A 20,166-nucleotide genomic window follows, 5' to 3' on the forward strand; every position below is an offset into this window, starting at 1 on the left:
TGTCTCCTTCTAAACTCTTAGGTGTAGTACACCTTCAGGCCTTTCAATCCCCAGCATATTCTCCCTAGTGATGGCTACTACACTCACTACTAACCCTTGACTCTTTTGATGTTCTGATATGTCCTCTACAGTAAAAACTGATGCAAAGAACCTATTCAGTTCCTTTGCAATTTCATTGTTTCCCATTACTACTTCTACAACAGCTTCATTTTCTACTGGTGCAATGCCCACTAGTGCCTTAGAGTAATTGAGACATATAGCATAGAAACAGAGCTGAAAATGTGTTGCTGGAAAAGCGCAGTAGGTCAGGCAGCATCCAAGGAACGGGAAATTCAACGTTTCGGGCATAAGCCCTTCATTGACCTGCTGCGCTTTTCCAGCAACACATTTTCAGCTCTGATCTCCAGCATCTGCAGACCTCACTTTCTCCTCCAGCATAGAAACAGAACCTTCCATCCAACTCTTCTGTGCCAAGCAGACATCCCAATCTGACCTAGTACCATTTGCCAGCATTTGGTCCATATCAGAGTAAAACCTTCTTATTCATATACCCGTATGCTTTTTAAATGCCATAATTTTACCAATTTCCACCACTTCCTCCGGCATTCCATGCATGCACCATCTTGTACATGAAAAAGCTAACCCTCAGGTCCTTTTTAAGTCTTTCCCCTCTCACATAAACCTTTCTAGTTTAGGACTACCCTATCCAAGGGGAAAGATCTTGGCTATTCACTCTTTTCACCTTCGCCTAGAAAACCTCAGGGGAAAAAAGCCACAGCCTTTCAGCCTCTCTCTATAAAACAAACCCTCTAGTTCCAGGAACAACCTTGTAAATCTTTTCTGTACTCTGAAGTTTAACAGCATCCCCCCTAGAGAAGGGTGACCAGAATTAGAACAGAACATTACAGCAGAGTACAGGCCCTTCGGCCCACAATGTTGTGCCGAGCATTTATCTTAATCTAATCAACCTAACCTACATACCCCTCAATTTACTGCTGTCCCTGTGCTTGTCCAGCAGTTGCTCAAATGTCCCTAATGTCTCTGACTCTATTACCACCATTGACCATACATTCCTTGCACCTACCACTCTCTGCATAAAGAACCTACCTCTGACATCTCTCCTAAACCTTCCTCCAATCACCTTAAAATGACGACCCCTCATGACAGCCACTTCTGCCCTGGGGAAAAACCTCTGTCTATCTACTCTATCTATGCCTCTCATTACCTTGTACACCTCTATCAAGTCACTTCTCTCCCTTCTTCTCTCCAGTGTGAAAAGCCTTAGCTCACTCAACTTCTCTTCATAAGACAAACTCTCCAATCCAGACAGCATCCTGGTAAATCTCCTCTGCATCCTCTCTAAAGCATTTACATCCTTCCTATAATGAGGTGACCAGAACTGGACACAATATTCCAAATGCAATGTAACTAGGGCTTTATAGAGCTGCAGCAAAACATTGTAGCTCTTAAACTTAATCCCCCTGTTAATAATAGCCAAAACACCATACACCTTCCTAACAAATCTATCAACTTGGGTGACAACTTTGAGGGATCTATATATGTGGAAACCAAGATGCCATTGTTCCTTCACACTGCCAAGAATCCTGTCTTTAACCGAATAGCCAGCATTCAAATTCGATCTTACAAAATGAATCATTCACATTTATCCAGGTTGAACTTCATCTGCCACTACTCAGCCCAGGTCTACATCCTGTTATGTCTTGTAGCCTGCAACAGTCCCCAATACTATCTACAACACCACCGACCTTTGTGTCATCAGCAAACTCATTAACCCACCCTTCCACTTCCTTATCCAAGTCATTTGTAAAAACTACATGGAGCAGAGGCCCAATAACAGATCCCTGTGGGACACCACTGGTCACCAAATCCTAGCCAGAATATTTTCCATCCACTACCATTCGTGATCTTCTTTCAGCTAGCTAATTCTGTATCCAGTCAAATTTCCCCATATCCCATACCTCCTAAATTTCTGAATGAGCCTACCGAAGTCCATATAGACAATATGCCTTCAATCTTCTTTGTCATTACTTCAAGAAACTTAACCATGCTTGAAAGAGGAATAGATCTTGCTCTGCTGTAACAAATGGCAATTTGATATCATTTGATAAAGCAACACTTTGATGAAGAAAAAAATGTGATATCTGACAGGATGAGGAAAGTTTTACAAAGTGCGTGCAAACTATAGGAAGCACCACAACAACTTTTTCAACATCCCACAATCCAAATTCTCACAACTCAGAAAGACAAGGACTGCATGTATATAACAGTACAATTATCTCCAAGGTCTGGTGGTTTTGGGAGCTATTTGTGCATGGTGGTATTCACATATGTCCCAAGTTGCCCATGTCCTTCTGGTTTCTTCTCTAAATAAAATTCTCAGAGGTAATTTATGTATCTTCGTAATATCAATTAATTTATTTCTTGCCTATGTCTTACCTTATAGATATCTAAAAACTCTTGCAATCTTACATTACTGGTTAGCTTACTCTCATATTTCATCTTCTCACTCTTTATTGCTTTTTTAGTTACCCTCTGCTGTTTTTTTTAATGCTTCCCACTAATTGTTGCCATATTGTCTGCTTTTCCTTTTGTTTTTATGCTGTCCCTGACTTCCCCAGTCAGTCATGGTTATCTTGTCTTCCCCTGAGCACGCTTCATCTTTCTTAGGGTGAATTTCTGTTATATCCCCCGAATTACACCAGAGACTCTGGCTATTGATGCACCATCACCTTCCCTGTTGCCCCCTGCAAATCAACTCTGAGCAGCTCCTCCCTCATGTCTTTGTATTTACTTTTACTCAATTGTAATACTGTTACATCTGATTCAATTCGCCCTCTCAAACTGAAGGTTGATATCTATCATAATATGGTCACTGCCCTTTGGGTTTCCTTCACCTTAAGCTTCCTAATCAAGACTGCTGCATTACCCATAAACACATTGAGAATTGACCCCTCACGGGCTCTACTCTTCAGCACACGATTTTCCAAAAACTATTTTGATATTCCACAAATTTATTTTCTTGAGATTCACTACCAACCTGATTTTCCCATTCCATTTGCATTTGATTATTGGAATAGAGATTATATGTCTTCATATATATCTTTTATATCTCCTTCCCCACCCCTGAATTATTACTAAGAGTCTTGTAGATAACACTCATCATGGCATTTTCTTCCTTTGCAGTTCCTCAAGTCTACCCACACAGAAACCACACCTTCCAATCCCATTTCGCTTCTTGCTATCAGTTCAATTTCATTCTTTCCTAACAAGGCAACCCTGCCCCACTGCCTATCTGCCAGTCCTTTTGGTAAGAGGTGCATTCTTAAACATTTAGTTCGCAACACTGATGCCCTTGCAGCCACGTCTCTGTAATGTCCACAGAATCATACCTGCCAATTTCCTCCTGTTCATGCTCATTAATCTTATTTTGTATATTATGTGCATTTAAGCACAACACCCTCAGCTCTGTATTGACTGTCTCCCCCTACTCATGGCTATCCCCTCACCTACTGTGTGTGATGTTAGATTCCTGACATCTTCCATACTCTATGTCCTATTATTTGTTCAGGAAACTTTTATAAACTCTGAGCCCTCACCTCCAAACTTTTCCCATAATTTTCCATTTAACTGAAACCAGCCTCCCAGCTACTGTTTAGTTTAAAGCCCTATCCACATACCGAGTTATGCATTTTGCCAGGACTCCCAGCATAATTCAGGTTCAGCCTGTCCCATTGGAACAACTCCCACGCTTCCTAGTCTGGAGCCAATGCACCATGAATTCAATACCCATTTCTCCCATTTCACTCTTTAATATTATTAACCTTGCACCAACTTGCTTGTGACTCAGGTAGCAATCTGGAGATAATTACCTTTTGGTTCCACCCTTTCAATTTAGACTCTAGCTGCTCATATTCCCCCAGTACAGCATCTTTCCTCTTTCTACCTATCTCATTGGATCTTTCTCCTTGCACTCCAAGTTTCTCTGCAGACCAAATGAGATACCCTGGACCTGGCACTAGACAAACAACTCAGCCTCAGCACTCTCAAACCTGGTCACAGAGAACAATGGCAGTACTATCTCCATCTCTCAATTTCTCTTTCCCCACTGTACCATGGTGCTACGATCAATTTGCTCATCTTTCCTACAGCCTCCACTCTCATTCATACAGGTGCAAGAATCTCAAATCTGTTAGATAAGTTCAAGAGCTGAGGGTCTTTCAGCACTACCTCCTGGGTCCCTCTACCAGCCTCTTACAGTCACACCTCCCGTTCCTGACCACTAACCAAATTCAAAGTAGTCAATCTAAGGGGTGCGACTGTTTCCTGAAACACAGCATCTAGATAACTCTCCCTTTTCCTTATGTGTTGCTGTGTTCGAAGCTCAGATTCCAGGGAAGAGCTCGGAGTTGGAATTCCTCAAGCAACCAACACTTGCTACACGTTTGAGCAGAATGAACCACAAAGTACTCCCACATCATGCAGGTACAACACATCGGCTGGCCAAATATTTCTATTTTAATTACATAGCTCTTAATCTGACTTTTAATAATTTTGTACTGGTATTTTAGTTTGCAGCCTGTACATATTTTCAATATTTACCTTCAATCTGAAAGATACCTGTAATAAAGAGTCAAATTAACAGTTATCACTAACCAATGAACTTAGGGTTTACCTATGATTTTCCTGTTTTTTGCTGGGCCACTGAACATAGGCTTCAATTTATCCTGTTTAACAAAAAAATCCTTACAAACTACGAGACAAAAAAAAAGCAAGAGAAAAGCACCTCTGTGTCTCTGCACCAAATGCTCACGCTGCCTCCAAATTCTCGGAACTGTACGCTCACTGCAACTCACTCTGGATAGGATCTCTCCTTCCTGACTGTGCAAAATGATTGTCCATCACTTCACACTATTCGTTTTATGAAATAACTGAGTGCAATTAAAACACTTCTTCACTATATAGAACAAGCAAATTTGATCCATAGCAAGAACTAAAGTCAGAATAATTTACAACACAGAAGGCTATTCATTCATTTATGCTTGTTTTCTGTGGAGCAATTACATTCACTCTGTAATAAATTCACCTACTTATACCTAGTTAAGCAATACCTTCATTTTAAAATTCTCTTCTTAGTTTTCAAAACCCCATGACATTGATTCTCCTTATTTCTGAAAGTTCCTCTTGCTAGACTATCCTCTTGAATATCATGGCAATTATTGAATAATGGCAATTATTGAACAGCAAGAATGCCATATTAACTTTCTTCCTCTTCTCGCTGGACAAAGTTCAACTCAGAGTCCTGTCCCTGTTCACCTCATTGTCTCTTTCCTTGCTCACTTCCCTTTTGTTCTTTCCCCCATCTGAAGAGCTGAAGTTCTCACTCTGACGATTCTAATTTACATTTTCCAATCATCCTTCTCTCCCTCCTCCCATCCTACATACATCTCCCCTTCCACTTCTCCCAGGTGAGGACTAGATTTTTTTCTCCTTAATCCATAACACTTGCTGATCTCAACATAACAAGTGACCAGAGTTTCCTGTATGCAACACCAAAAAGTGGCTGCCTGTACATTATTAAAATTTGCACGTGATAACATGCACTATCACAAACTTCAATATTCATAAACAATTTTTGTGTATTCTTCATTCATAATTATAGCCCACCAAATTACATCACACTTCAATGTGTTTGTTTGTAACTTATTAGACACAGTACTTTCAGTTTCTTGAAGTTGCTGGATAGGTTGAACAAGTAAACACACGTGATCAAATTAGGTGCATTTGTGACAGTGTATTACAGTTCACCCAGACACTCGGAGTCTTTGTTGCAACATGCACATTTGCATGCATGCTGCTGTCTGAAGTAAGGGGTACTGGTGGTAGAGGCTCTTAACCTTTTTCTGTAACATGGCTGATCAGGAATCTCTTCTGCTTTTACTGCCTGCCATCTGTGTGTTTTGGATGGATTTGCAGGTTGATAATTAATCTGTTCAACTGCATTATAAATGCAAATTCCTTTGACCATCAAGTTGGTCACATCTAATTTGTCACATACCAATTAGAGGTGGTGGTTAAGAGACAGGAACATTACTCACCACAAAATTTCTAGCTGCATAGGTCGCGAATTTTAATCTAAAAATAAATATAATTAGAATAAACTCTTTCTCCAAATTATCGTGGCTCCATACTATCACCAAATCGTTGTTTCTCATTTGCAGACCCTCAGGTAACTTAAACCATAATGGAAGGTAGGTAGAAGAATCATCCATTCTAGCCTTAAAAAGTTACACATTTAAAGTCATAGTTGTACAGCATGAAAACAGACCCTTCACTCCGAAACAGATATCCTAACTAAAACGAGTCTCTTTTTCCGGTATTTGGCTCATATCCCTCTAAACCTATTCATGTACCATCCAGATGCCTTTCAAATGTTTAATTACATCAGCCTCCACCTCCTCTTTCTCTGGCAGCTCAGTCCAAACATGTTGCATTCTCTGTGAAAAAAAAGTTGCCTGATGGGTCCTGTTAAATCTTTTCCCTCGTACTTTAATTTTGAACTCCCCTACCTTGGGAAAAAAGTACTCACCCTATCCATGCCCCATATGAATTGCTGTGGTTTTTAAACTACCATTCATTACATCCCCAGTTCCAGTACATTCCTCTGCTTAAACTTCTATAATGTGACCCTTTACCACAATGCTCCAGGGAAAATAGCCTCTCCCTATAGCTCAAATCCTCCAAGACCAGCATAATTTGATACTTCTAAATTTTTCCCTCGGTGGATGGAACACCTGTCAAATCAATCAGCCAGAGATGCATCAAACATTTTTTAAAAAATATTGTTTTGAAGGGAAGGGTCAACACTTACATATTACAGTAACTTCATCAAAGGAAACTATAAGGTTACGAGGTGCATATTGTGGTGCTGTGGAATCTGTGGACTATGCAGATATTGGTTAGGAGAAAGTGAGGACTGCAGATGCTGGAGATCAGAACTGAAAATGTGTTGCTGGAAAAGCACAGCAGGTCAGGCAGCATCCAAGGAACAGGAGAATTGACGTTTTGGGCATAAAGGCATAAGCCCTTCTTCAGGAATTGGTTACCATTCATTACATCCCTGGCTCCTGTCTAAACTACATTCCTCTGCCTAAACTTCTAAAAGGTCACCGCTTACTGTCAATGCTCCAGGGAAAATAGCCCCAGCCTCTCCCTATAGCTCAAATCCTCCAAGACCAGCAACGTCCTTGTAAATCCCTTCTGAATCCTTTTCAGTTGAATATTTCCTGTAGCAGGGAGACCAGAGTTGAATGCAGTACTCAAAGAGTGGCCTAACCAATGTCCTATGCAGCTGCAACATGACATTCTGTACTTTTCAGTTACTTGAGAAATCTTTCGTTGTGTCGTTGGTTGCACTTCAGCGCCACACCCCTGATTTTTAGGCACCCACTGTGGAGGAGTGTGGGCAGATCGGAGGACCTCCTCATGGGTCTGTTCCTGGGCCTAGCCATGTTGGCTGTAAACTGGTCAAGGCAGCAGGCTGTGGCTGGGGGTTGTCTCTGCCAACTACCTCCGCACCCCCTCCACCCCCACCCCTCGACAGTTACATTCGAGCCCGGGTGTCAATGCTCTTGATGACTTGAGATAAGTGGGCATGTGGGGGATGCAGTGCTTTATTTCCCCCTTCAACCACATTTGGATGTATAACATCTCTGAACAGTTTATTCAAAAATTAATGAAAAGCAGACTAAACTCCATTTGGGCTCTGGATTTAATAATAAATAAGGCATCTGTTAGATGGATTTTGTGGTGTAGTGGTTGTCTCCCCATTTCTGAGCCAAGACACTGGGGTTGAAATCCAACCTGCTCTAGAGATTGTAATAACATCTCTGAATAGATTGTTTGGAAAAATAGGTTTAATTAAAAGAAATTAAATAGTTTTGGAGGGCTCTTGTGGCACAGTGATAGTGTTTCTACCCTTGGACAGGAACGCCTGGGTTCAAGTCCCATCTGCTCCACAGGTATGTCTAAACAGGTTGATTAGAAAAATAGGTTGAAAATAAAGGGCATCTGTTAGAGAGCCTTTGTGGTGTGGTGGTAGTGTCCATGCTCTGAGCCAAGAGACCAGAGTTGAAAAAGAAGGTAGTGAGGGATGGGCAATAAATGCTGGTCTAGTCAGTGACATCATCTCACAAATGAATTTTAAAAAAAAAATCAGCTCATGCCAGAAACGTCAATTCTCCTGCTCCTTGGATGCTGCCTGACCTGCTGCGCTTTTCCAGCAACACATTTTCAGCTCTGATCTCCAGCATCTGCAGTCCTCACTTTCTCCTCTGGAGTACTCCCCACGTCACTGGATGAGTGCAGTTCCAAAAATATTCAAAAAGCTTGACATCATCCAGGAAAAAGCAGCCTGATTGATTGGCAGCACATCAAAGGCACCTACAATATCAACCACAGATTCTATGATTCTATGAGATGCTGAATGGCAGCAATGCGTAGTATCTGCAAGTTCTCTGCAGAAATTCACCAAAGATCCTTAGACACCCCCTTCCAAGTCCACAACCACATTCACCTCAAAGAACAAGGGCTTCAGATACCTGCAGGTTCCCATCCAAGCTGTTCACCATCCTGACTTGGAAATATCTCACAGTTCCCTCACTGTTGATGGGTCAAAATCTGGAATTCCATCCTAAAGAACATTATAGCTCTTCCCCCAGCACATGGACTGCAGAGATTCAAGAAGGCAGCTCACCACTACCTTCTGAAGACCAATTAGGCACAGGCAATAAATGCTGGCCAGCCAGCAACACCCATGTCCCACAGGTAAACAAAAACAATAGTTACTTGTTTTTAAAATGTGTAGCAATCAGTCCCCAGTCCTTGGTTTTAAAACTAACGTTTCCCATTTCAGTGCACAATCAAAAATACAGCAAAGTAGAGACATGCTGTTTTTACAACGGATTGCTCTTGTTCTTTTCAAATTTTGGTTTTTCCTCTCTTCATCCTCAGCCACAATCTCATGTCAACTTCAACTTTTTTATCTTGTTAACCTAAGCTTTCTTTCCCTCATCAACTTCAACTGTTTTTCTGGTTAGCCTCAGCCTTTTTTTTCCTGTCCAGTCTCTGGTCTCTGTCTACAAACTCTGACCCTCCTTTCCTACCTCTAATCTACTCTCTCTCTCTAACCTCTCTGTTCTTTTTATTTATTAAATTCCCCATACTCTAACTTCTGTTTGCATCTGTCTCAATCCTCATTCCCTCTATTCAAATCCTGCTCACAATATGTTTAAGCCATGTTTGTGCTCTCTATTTAACCTTAGACTCAGGCCTCTACCTACAAGCTGTTGTCTCCAATCCCATTCTCGTTCTCGTCGCATCTTAACTTTGAACAGGATGCTTCAAAAATATTATTCCACAATTGCATTGCCAACGCCCCTCCCCCAGGTCCCTCCTCCCTATTTTTATCTTAGCCTGCTTGGCACACTTTCCTCATTCCTGAAGAAGGGCTCGTGCCCAAAACGTCAATTCTTCTGCTTCCTGGATGCTGCCTGACTTGCTGTGCTTTTCCAGCAACACATTTCCAGGAGTACTCCAGAGCCTTATATTGAAAATGCAGAATGAATGATGAACTGCTCTTCAAATAGTTCTACTACCCAGATATTGAGATGATATTCTGAGCACACATAAAATTAGCAGGGAATATGGGAACATAGAAAATGATCGATAGACACGGTTAAGATTTATATATAAGATGGAAGGAAAACTGAATGCAGAAGCAGAACAGCACCTTTGACTTCATAGTTCTTCAAAGCCATAGGACATCAGAAAAGAACAGAAAAATGGATTTAAATCTTGTGTTTTGTTATTTATCATATATCCAGAAAATGACATTTCATAAGGATAGAGCCAAGTTTTAAAAGCTAGAACTGTGGAAAGAATTGCTGCATTTTCAAAATACATTACAGAAATTTATTGTGATTCATGTTTATACTTTCCAAATATTGGTTGGATGAGATAAAATGGCATGGCACCCCCATGCATGCGCAGAGAGAGATTTGGTCAACAAGAGCACTTATCAATTGTACAATTGTGACAAGCTATCAATGCCTGAGGCCATTAGCATGATGACAACTCTGATTGGTTCTTGGGCAGTTGAACAGCTGGTGTGACCACGTGAACAATACAGAAGCAGGACACTAAACTGGAAAAAGCAGGCTGTCGGCGGAAATGCAACTGAAGCCTAAAAGGAATGATCTTTTTCCTACCAGTCACTGTAACGTTTAACCAGAAACTCAGACTTTATAATTAGTGTACCAATTTAACAAGCATGTAAGTCAAATGAGAGACAGCAAAGATCAAAGAAACGGACCGCACAAGTTGAAGAATATATGGGTCTCAGCAAGCATGTGCAGTGAGAGCATGGAGATTCAAAATGCATGTGGAGGTTGAGAATGGGAAGGAGAGAGGGAGGTGGCGAAGGGGGTAGGGGAGGTGGTGAGAACTGGGGGAGGGAGGGGAGGTGACAAGGAAAGGAAGGAGGAAAGGTAGTGAGGGATGGGCAATAAATGCTGGCCTAGTCAGTGACATCATCTCACAAATGAATTTTTAAAAAATCAGCCCATCAAATAAGTTCAAGCTAGAAAAATTAACTTGACCAATATGAAACTTGACCCATAAATAAAATTAAAGGAATCACATTCTGTACTGACCGATGTGCAGCAAATGAGCTATGACACAAATTCCTCATTTCATGTAACTTGTAATTTACATTAAAATGAACTGGACCCACTGAGAAACCCAGTTGGAATGTCAATCTACTTGCTTTCACTGTGATAAATAACTTTGGGCTATAAGACTTAATTGAGAAAATTATTTACCACAGTGAAAACCACAATTACATTGTCACTTCTCCTTACGCATTACAAATAAGAAGCATATATGATTTGGAAATGTTGGACTGGGGTGTACAAAGTTTTTAAAAAATCACACAACACTAGGTTATCGCCCTACAGGTTTATTTGCAAAGCTAGTGCTTCCAAGTAAACCTGTTAGACTATAACCTGGTGTTGTGTGATTTTCAACTATGTAGAACATTGATTTTGTAAATTACCACTGCTATCTTTTGATAGAGAACAGCACTGCTGTGGAAAATTTAGGAACTTAATTTATTCCAATTGAGGAAAAAAGTATTTTAAAAGGTAGAATAAATGAACTACAGGATATTTTAAATTGAACATATTAAATTAGCACACAGAATAGGTGTTTTGTTTGGTGCATGTTGAAAGTAATTTCTCTACAATACAAGTGCAATACAATACAATACAGCACGGTGGCACAGTGGTTAGCACTGCTGCCTCACAGCGCCAGGGACCTGGGTTCAATTCCCGCCTCAGGCGACTGACTGTGTGGAGTTTGCGCATTCTCCCCATGTCTGCGTGGGTTTCCTCCGGGTGCTCCGGTTTCCTCCCACAGTCACAAAGATGTGCGGGTCAGGTGAATTGGCCATGCTAAATTGCCCCTAGTGTTAGGTAAGTGGTATATGTAGGGGTATGGGTGGGTTGCGCTTCGGCGGGTTGGTGTGGACTTGTTGGGCCGAAGGGCCTGTTTCCACACTAAGTAATCTAATCTGTAAGTTAACTTTGTTTTAAAGTTCAATAATATCACTGGGTTGAAATAAATGATTTAATGCTTTTTTTAGTGTAAAGATTTTTTTTATTTTATTAACATTAAATTTTTAACCAAATAGTGCACAGAATTTGTTGGACATTAAAAGTTTAGCATATTTTAATTTATAACAGATCATTAAACAATGAGATAAAATCATTTAAACTTACAACTTACTGCTTTTCAAACTGTAAGATTGTCAATGTTGATACAAAATGATTAGTCAATGGTCCCAATTTTAGCCTCTGAACTGGGATGAGTTTATCAATCTGTCTCAAATGTGGCAAGAAAGACAGGACAAAGGTCTTTATGCTCCTAACAAAAGAAATATTGGGAATAGTTTCAGTTCCTGATCACATTGACTGACCTCAGCTGGATGCTTCTGAACATCAATGACATTTTACAAAAACTGAAAGAACCATGCATGCTGGAAATCAGAAACAAAAATTGAAATTACTGAAAACATTTAGCAGGTCAGGCAGCATCCGTGGAGAGAAATCAGAGTTAACCCTTTTGAAGAAGGATCACCGGACCCAAAACATTAACTCTGAAACCTCTACACACATGATGACAGACCTGATGAATTTATCTAGCAATTTCTGTTTTGTATCAGTGACACTGGAGGATGAATCTGTCAATACACACTACTTGAAGCTCATTTGAGAAGCTGGATAACTGAGGAACAGATCGCAATTAATTGCACAAATGAGTTACTTTGAATGAGGTCAAATCTAGTGTAATAACTTTAGGAAAGAAATGGGGAACAAATGACAAAGAACAGGGATACTGTATTTGGGGAAAAAAAAGGCCTGATAAGTAAAACAATGAAACATTTAAACATCCAATTGAAATTTAAAATAAATGCAACCAGATCTGCTGAGAGCAATGACATCCAGTATTGAGGTCATATTGGAAAAAAATACTTGAGAAAACATTGAAATGTGGTAGGTTTGGGAAAACAAAGCTAGGGATTTCTACATTTAACTTCATTTTTTTATGACGCAAAGACTCATCAGATTCAATCCATATAGCAGGTGTAGTTGTAGTAACCAAATGCTGGTCTTCAGCAAATTTGTAGTAATCAATGAAGTAAATTATTTTGTACAATTAAATTTACATGGAATTACCCAATGTAATTCTAGAGTCTAAGAAAATTGGGCGTCCCAATGAACAGAGAACTTTATTGAAGGCAAAGAGCACAGATATATACAAATTGTAACAGCTGTTAAGCATAAATGGTTAAACAAAACATACTCAAAAAATAGCTAAATGTTCCATTGATGCCGGTTCGCAATTTTATCAGAAGTTAAAAATTATTTTATTATACCTATCCAATATTGCTCTACTTATTGCTCTATTTGTGTAATTTATATCCTTGTAACTGATACTTGACCAGGCAACTTCAAAATGTGTGCATTATTTTAAATTTTGCTCCTTTTCCAAAATATTCATCATTAATATGTTAATGTCTAGCAGCAACCCTCAACATTGGGTAATTAATTTTTGTCTGATGCTAGGTATTTCTAATAAATTAGGAAAAAGAGGAAAAGGTTTCCTGAAGTTATTATGTAAAATAAGGACTGATAATGAGTTCCTACTATTACCGTGGCTACCCATGTGGTAAAGAAATTAATTAGGTAGAAAGAGATAGATGATACATTTACATAAAGCCAGGAGGTTGACTTAGGGTGCTCCATGGTTAAGGCTTTAAGAATTAAAACTAAATATATTTAAATGTAAGCTTAATTTAGAACTGCTTAGACACAGAGGAGACATGAACCATTTAGCTGCATGCAGCTGCAACCATGATAATGTATGTAAAGGTAGAAGACTCAAGGAGGTTATAGGGAGATGCCAGCTATAAATGGGAACCTGCTGGCATTTTCAAGGGACTTGATTGAGTTTTTTGAAGTAACAGAGGATTGATGAGGGCAGAGCTGTCGTTGTGATCTATATTGACTTCAGTAAGGCATTCAGCAAGGTTCCCCATGGGAGACTGGTTATCAATGTTAAATCTCATGGAATACAGGGAGAACTAGCCATTTGGATACAGAACTGGCTCAAAGGTAGAAGACAGAGGGTGGTGGTGGAGGGTTGTTTTTCAGACTGGAGCCCTGTGACCAGTGGAGTGCCACAAGGATCAGTGCTGGGTCCACTATTTTTCGTCATTTATATAAATGATTTGGATGTGAGCATAGGAGGTATAGTTAGTAAGTTTGCAGATTACACCAAAATTGGAGATGTAGTGGTTACTTCTGATTACAACGGGATCTTGATCAGATGGATCAATGAGCTGAGAAGTGGCAGATGCAGTTTCATTTAGATAAATGTGAGGTGCTGCATTTTAGAAAAGCAAATCTTAGCAGGACTTCTACACTTAATGGCAATGTCCTGGGAACGCTGCTGAACAAAGAGACCTTGGACTGCATGTTCATAGCTCCTTGAAAATGGAGTCGCAGGTAGTGAAGGTGGAGTTTGGTATGCTTTCCTTTATTGATCAGTGTATTGAGTACAGGAGTCGGGAGGTCATGTTGCAGCTGCACAGGACATGGTTAGGCCACTGTTGGAATACTACATACAATTCTGGTCTCCTTCCTATCGGAAAGATGTTGTGAAACTCAAAAGGGTTTCAGAAGAAAATTACAATGATGTTGCCAGGGTTGGAGGATCTGAGCTATAGGGAGAGGTTGATTAGGCTACAGCTATTTTCCCTGGAGCGTCAGAGGCTGAGGGGTGACCTTATCAAGTTTTATAAAATCACGAGGGGCATGGATAGAATAAATAGACAAAGTATTTTCTTTGGAGTGGGGGAGTCCAGAACTAGTTTTAAGGTGAGAGGGAAAAGATATAAGAGACCCAAGGGGCAACTTTTTCAGGCAGAGGGTGCATGGAATGAGCTGCCAGAGGAAGTGGCAGAGGCTGGTACAATTGCAACATCTGGATGGGTATATGAATAGGAAGAGTTTGGAGGGATACTGGCCAGGTGCTGGCAAGTGGGACTAGATTGGGTTGGGATATCTGGTCGGCATGGACGAGTTGGACCGAAGGGTCTATTTCCGTGTTGTACATTTCTATGACTATGACTTGGTCACAGCAGAAACTTGATTAATCTTACAATGTAAGATTAATCAAGATATTTATCTTAACTGGGGACTAGCCCAACCTCCTAATGAGACACTGATGCTGTAGTTGTCTCATACAGTTTATCACCATGTGATAAATAGTATACCACAAAATGTATAAGAATGTAAACAAACCTTTGTCTGCTGAACAGTGTTTTATGATCTGTATTCCTTAATGCGTATATGTAAGGTGTTTTTGCTGAATGATTTCAAGACGTTGAGGTATTAGAAATGTTTTCCAGCATTTTCACTGCAATACATAAACCATCTAATTTCTATTAGGAACGTATTCTTGACACCTGAGGTGGGGGAAGAGGAATTTCTATTTCAGCCTACAATATTGGAGACATCTAACGTAAACAAAGCTAAATGACAGGGCAATGTAAGTCTCACAATATTGTCTCAGAATGACTGCAACAGCATTACACCACAATGTTAGCATTTCAGTAAATAGAATGGCCATGTCAAGTAGATCAGAAAAGTCATCAGTATTTCTTTTCTGTGACAAAAGAGACTAATTAATCAAATACATTTTAAATTTTGTTTGCCATCCATGAGAGGTAGGTATTCCACATCAGAGCAACAACTTGAATTAATGGCAACCTGTGTTAAATTAAAAAAAAGACAAATAATTTTAGTAATCTATTTCCCTAATCCTTCAGAAACTTTACCATGCAATAACTTATCAAAACACTCCAATGAAATATAGAACTGCGTGAAATTGTGGCACTTATCCACTAAGTACCCATCATACATGGCCGAAAAAGTCAAGGCTACCGCAAACTAGAGTAAGCAATTGTTTAATGATGTGGAATGTCCTAATGTCTACCAAACAACCTTTATGGGATGAAATTAACCTGAGAAATGTGCAGCCTTACTGTTTCATATCTTAAATAAGAAACAGCTTTTGAGTTCATTTTCTTTGGCAAAACATTCAATTTTCTAACTTACATTTAAATCAACATTTCTCAAACTCTGTATATCTCAGTGGTTGTTCAATAATTTGGCCATGGAGATTGTTCCCTGTTCACACAGTTACACTGTAAAGGGTTGTTTAGGATTTCTAATTACAACAAATTTCAATGCAAAAATCCATGCAAAATCTGTGGGCAAGTGTCAAGTGTAATAAACTGCTGACACTGCCATGTGTGCTAGGGCAATTTATAATGCAAAAGCAATTATTGCCTTCTATAGCAATAAAGCACAATATAAACTTCAATTAGAATTGCATACATTATATACTTCTGGTCTCACAGATGCGCAAGTGCAGGGCATTTAAAGAACCAAGACACGTCAGTGTAACAGTAATTTTCTTTTCCAATGAGATTTTTAAAATTTAATTGGTGTTGTGAGCAAAAAAATAAGATCAACACTGGAGGATGTAAAGCAATGACAACGATCAATGATTTTCTATTGTATTCATTCAAATCTCTGGAATTCTGTACTTGACAGGTCTTTGGCTCAAAGAGTTTATTCAAAAGTGAGCTTAATAGACTTTTCAGCGCTGAGGGGATCAAGGATAAGGCAGGAAATTGAAGTTGATGCAAAAGCTCTTTTATACATAGAGGAAGCAGTACAAATGGGCAATGTATTTCACTCCTGCTTCTGAAGTGGATATTAGAAGCATGCAGGCAGCTCACAAATTCATACTGTCAGGTGGCGTGCAATTTAGCGCCACAATCCCCATCCCAAGGCACTTCTGGAGAAGTTGGGCTAGGGTCAGATTAGCTGCCCATGAACAAATAGAAAATAGCCAATTGAGTGCCATTGGGATCAAATTTGGAGCTCATTAAGACACTGTTCTTGTGTTGACTGGAATTTCTGGTCAGCAATGTGGGCGTGATGTGGTCTAGTCAGGCAATCATGGCGGGATCATGTCTGAAAGGAAAGATCCGACATTCTACCTTCACAACTGTCAGGACAGACTGACTGTCTCCTGTAAGTTTTTCCCTTCAAGATCAAGACTTCATTAATTCCACCTCATTACTCATGTGTTCATGGCATAGGTTTTGACATGACCAGTTGCAGCTGGTGCATTTTACATTTGGACCATGATCTAATTAGGAAACTTTTCTTATTCCCCTCCTTTCTTTACTTAAGGAAATGTCTTATTTTTGTTACTGGAATTAGAAGGGGAGGAGTAAAGGACAGATGGTAGGAGAGGATGTATCAAAAATAATCCGCATCTGCATTCAGCTGAGAACATTGACACTTAAAAACCAAAATAATGCATTCAGCTGTAAATCAGAAACACAATCAGAACAGTTCTGAGGAGGAGTCAGCAGACCTGAACACTGACTTTGATTTTTCTTCACAGATGCTGCCAGACCTGCTGAGCTTTTTCAGCAATTCTGTTTTTGCTTTTAATCCTGACATTTAGGTTGATTCTAATCTAATGTGCCACTGTAGGATTTTCTAACCCACAGCAGCACACTAAAAATTCTATCTGATAACCATCTAGCTCCAATAGCAGGCATCCTTTCTACCAGGAGCTCAGTCACTACAGTAGACAAGCATCACCTCTTGTTAAACTTGGCAAAAGCTGAATTTTTTTTCCGGATGATTAATTCAAGAAATAATAAATAAAAATTTACCTGTATACTAGTGGTACAAAGTAGAAATTCAACATTTGTACTGTTGGCCAGATCTTCAAAGAAAAAAAATGTTAGTTTTACACCTTTTACTTTGAAGGTTACAAGATTTTAACTTGCACAAAATGATAAATAAATCACATGGATACCTTCTGCTGCGGAAATGAACAGTACTAAAAATTATCATGCTATCTTACATCAAATTTACTGCACAGCAACAGGTCAACTGGTCTGTGCTAAAGTATATTGATAATACAAACATCTCTACTTCATCTATTAACACAGACTTCCATGTCTTTCTTCACATACTTATCTAGATTTTCCCTCAATGCATCAATACTACTTGCCTCAACTACATCGATAATTGAGTTGCAAGTTCTTACCTTTCTGGTATTTATTGGTCATTATCTTATGTTTATGGCCCTGATCTCACTCAGAAGTGGCATATTTCTCAGTAAGTACAACCGCTTAGTTATAAAGGTTATACTTGTAAACCTTCTGAATGTTTTTGCATCATCTCTAGTTCTACAATGGCTGCATAGCAGGTCTACAATAAAGACAGCAGAACTATGACAGCATATGGTGTGGTCTAATCATGGGTTGATACAATTTTAACAACACTTTTCTGTATCTCAATTCCATACCTCTGGAAATGAATCCCATGCATAATTAGATGATTATATAATGTTTTGCCTCTCTCAACTAATAATAATTTCACAGTAAAAACTTTTCAGTGATTATATTAGCAGGAATATTTGTACAGACAAGATAGGCCTTAATTTAAATTTATTGCAAATATTAGGAGCAGTACTGGGCATGGGTCTATCACAAAAATATAATTAACTGATCACTAAATAACAATTTAACTTAGAAAACTAAATGGCTTAAGTGGCAATGGATAAATATCAAATTGACACAATGGGCTGGCACTGTACTGATGACACAGCTGGGATACATTGGACAGATTAATGGTTCTGCACCTATTATCACACACCTACTCTGGGAGAATTGGATTGGTAGATCCATAAAACAAAAATGAAAGAAATAAATTCAGGTTAAATTACAGCTGGAGGAGAGTCTGATTTCATTACATTGACAATAGTCACCAACACAAAGACACTGAGTTTGCAGAAAAAAAGACATTTTGTCAAAATTTTTCATCTTGCGCTCATCAGGACATTTCACAAAAATGCAAATTAAAGGGGCTAACTAATATTCACACTGCATGAGGGGAGTATGTTTATTGATTGGCAAGTGGACTCGGATTGGTAGAGACATTGCCATGGTCAATGCCCACTTTAATGTTAATTGACAGTTAATAGCTACGCTTTGTTGAATTTTAAAATAGACAGATTGACTCAGATTGGTCAGGGTATTGCCCTGAAAAATGAATCAGTGAATTTGGAACAGATGAAGTGTGTGTACATGGTCTATCTGCAAAAACAGGGCTGTGTTCATTAACATTTGTACCTTCCAAAGCATGCCAACATGACAGCTTGATGGATGATCCGAAACTAACTGGCAGCATAATTTCTCACACATTCAAGGTTATCCAGCAAATGTTGCCCAATTGCAGAATGACATCCAAATATTCGACAAAACATTGCAAGGTTTGTAACTCGTTGCAAACACTAGTGGAACATTCTATTTGATATTATTGCGACGCACAGCCTACATATATGACATTACACTGACAAATTCATAGCATGTCCCTTCAGCTGTTTGAAAGAAGACAAGTGAGTAACTTGAAGGTGGTTGAATACTTGGGAACTAATGGGTTATCACCTAAATGTATATTAAATATATATTAAAAATAAACAAAAGGAAAAATGTAAAGGTGCCAACCTGGAAATTAGCTGATTTAATGCAAATAAAAGCGTAGAATCCTTACAGTATAGAGGCAGGCTATTCGGCCCATCAAATCCCACCCAGACCCCCCCCCCCCCACTCCAGCCCTGTAAATATGCATTTTTCATGGCTAATCCACCTCCATGGACACTACGGGCAATTTAGTAAGGCCATTCCACCTAAGCTGCACACCTTTGGGATGTGGGAGAAAACCCGAACACTGACAGGAAACCCATGCAGACACAGGGTAAATGGGCAAACTCCACACAGAAGGTTGCTGAGAGGTTATTACAGTGTTTATACTTTTAGCTGCACAAGGCAAGTATACCAAAGATGCAGCAATTAAAATGTGGATACACAGGAGGTTAGAACTGGAGGAGCACTGACATCATTGCTGTATGCAAGACTGCCAATTATAGAATTAATGAAGTGTGAACCTTAGAAAACAGAAGTGGTGGGGAAAGAAACTTGGCATAGTTAAGACACACAGTGAATCTGTGAGCCAAATATAAGCTTTATGGATGATGATGCCATTAATACTTGAATAGCTAATAGTGTGGGTGAAATTTTCATCAATAGATAAGCGGAGGCATGCATGGTGTCACATGAAGTTACAAGTGGAAATAGTGTTCCTGACAATATAGATAGGTGATCTGAAAGTCATTTTGGAGTCAAATACAATACTAAGTTTGTGAACTGTCTGGTACTGCCTCAAACGATTGCCAGGACAGAGTTGGACTCAGCAGATAGCAAATGGAGTTTGAAGTAAAGTCCTAAAGCACAATGTATTATCATAGAATCCCTACAGTATGGAAACAGGCCATTTGGCCCAACAAGTCAACATCAACACTCCGAAGAGTAACCCACCCAGATCCATTCCCATACCCTACTAATCTACATTTCATCTGACTAATGCACAT

At 39.4% G+C, this 20,166-nt stretch overlaps 1 protein-coding gene across 3 annotated transcripts in view; it reads right to left on the reverse strand.

The window, feature by feature from the left end:
* The window catches only part of mpv17 (mitochondrial inner membrane protein MPV17), a 121,137-nt gene that overhangs the window by 4,194 nt on the left and 96,777 nt on the right, over nucleotides 1–20,166 (reverse strand). For 2 of the 3 annotated variants that reach the window (XM_060851714.1, XM_060851698.1), the window contains 2 exons: nucleotides 17,402–17,454; nucleotides 11,764–15,410 (listed from right to left, as the gene is read on the reverse strand). In XM_060851714.1, the coding sequence (XP_060707697.1) occupies nucleotides 15,341–15,410; nucleotides 17,402–17,454 (123 nt within the window). In that variant the 3' untranslated portion in view covers nucleotides 11,764–15,340. Of the gene's footprint in view, nucleotides 1–11,763; nucleotides 15,411–17,401; nucleotides 17,455–20,166 lie in introns of those variants that run through there. The other variant, XR_009647080.1, reaches the window with a different exon arrangement.

The sequence above is a fragment of the Hemiscyllium ocellatum genome, chromosome 3, assembly GCF_020745735.1.
Source record: "Hemiscyllium ocellatum isolate sHemOce1 chromosome 3, sHemOce1.pat.X.cur, whole genome shotgun sequence".
NCBI classification, from domain to species: domain Eukaryota; kingdom Metazoa; phylum Chordata; class Chondrichthyes; order Orectolobiformes; family Hemiscylliidae; genus Hemiscyllium; species Hemiscyllium ocellatum.